The 1,245-nt window shown below is 30.7% G+C and overlaps 1 protein-coding gene across 1 annotated transcript; it reads right to left on the bottom strand.

The window, feature by feature from the left end:
• Nucleotides 1-312: 312 nt before the first annotated feature.
• Nucleotides 313-1,241, bottom strand: LOC131633622 (uncharacterized; the record flags this gene model as incomplete). Its single annotated transcript, XM_058904320.1, has 4 exons — nucleotides 313-508; nucleotides 607-774; nucleotides 978-1,092; nucleotides 1,181-1,241. Coding segments are annotated over 4 exons (381 nt in total), but the record flags the coding sequence as incomplete, so codon positions are not given.
• Between the last annotated feature and the right edge of the window lie 4 nt (nucleotides 1,242-1,245).

The following is a 1,245-nucleotide window of genomic DNA, read 5'->3' as shown; positions in this document are numbered from 1 at the left end:
AGTTGAATGGGAGATTGTGAAATGGCTTTTCAATTTTGTAATCACAATGAACCACTTTGTTCCATAAGAAGTTACATGTCTTGTTTTCATCTCAGTTAAATGCTTCAGTTATCTATTTACGTACTATCAATTATTTAATTCCTTTGACTTCTTAAGTTATATATATTGTTATGTGACTCAAATTGGGTACTCGTGTGCCTCCAAAAGAGATTGATTCAACTCATTTGTAAAACTATCTATAAATGTTGAAAACTTGAAATATTGTTTAGTTAATGCTTTTTAAATAATTTTGATATCTACATACACAAACCATGGATAACTTATTTGGTTGCTTTATTTCTAATATTTCACTCTCACATTAATTATATGATTCACTTTGTACTTATACATACATGGATGGAGGATTTGTTCATTATTACTTACATTATATATTATATATGTATACATGTATATGATCAATATTACTGAGCTTCAAACTTTAGGAACTATAATTTGTAGAAATCCATCCCTGAAAATGGAAAAAGAAACAAAAACAAATTATCAGCAAAGAAACAATATCCCAGTATTTAGAATATTATAATTCATTACCAGGAAAATAAAACTTACAAAAATTCAGCTGAGATATTGTCCTTGTTCACACCAATAGGAAGTGGCCACACCACCTCAAATGGTCCATATGGTATCTCTCTCTTAAGATATGAAGAAACTGCACAACCATTTGGACAACCTGCTACTTTCCAAGAACTACTAGAGCGTCTACCTTTGATAGATAACCTGCCAAAATTCACAAATTGACTCTTTTACTAGAAAGAAATTAGATCACACAATTACACCGAGATGAGACACGATATTGAAAGTCTACACATTTTTTAATTGATGTACTGATTGAAATGGTGTCCGACAACAAACACGTCTTTCATCTGAACTGTCTCAACTACATAGAGAAATTGTAATATAAAAAAAGTTGAATTGCTTACTTTTGATCATCAACCTCCACTCTTATGTCATCAACACTCGCACCAGGAACTTCCACCCTGATAACATAATTATCTTTTGATTTTGCAACATCCAATCTAGGTGACCACTCAACACCTGCAAAATAAAATAAACGATTAAAGGTTACACAAATGTATTATAAACTTTAAAATGGTTCATTTTTAAAGTTCAAAATGGTAATCACCAATTTCAGAATTGTGTATTCTTTTGTCATTATTTAACTGCTCTCCCGGTTTAGTCTGTTTGTTT

Source organism: Vicia villosa, unplaced genomic scaffold (assembly GCF_029867415.1).
Source record: "Vicia villosa cultivar HV-30 ecotype Madison, WI unplaced genomic scaffold, Vvil1.0 ctg.001147F_1_1_2_unsc, whole genome shotgun sequence".
NCBI classification, from domain to species: Eukaryota; Viridiplantae; Streptophyta; class Magnoliopsida; order Fabales; family Fabaceae; genus Vicia; species Vicia villosa.
Note: the sequence above shows the minus strand (reverse complement) of the source record. Positions and strands in the feature narration are given on the sequence as shown.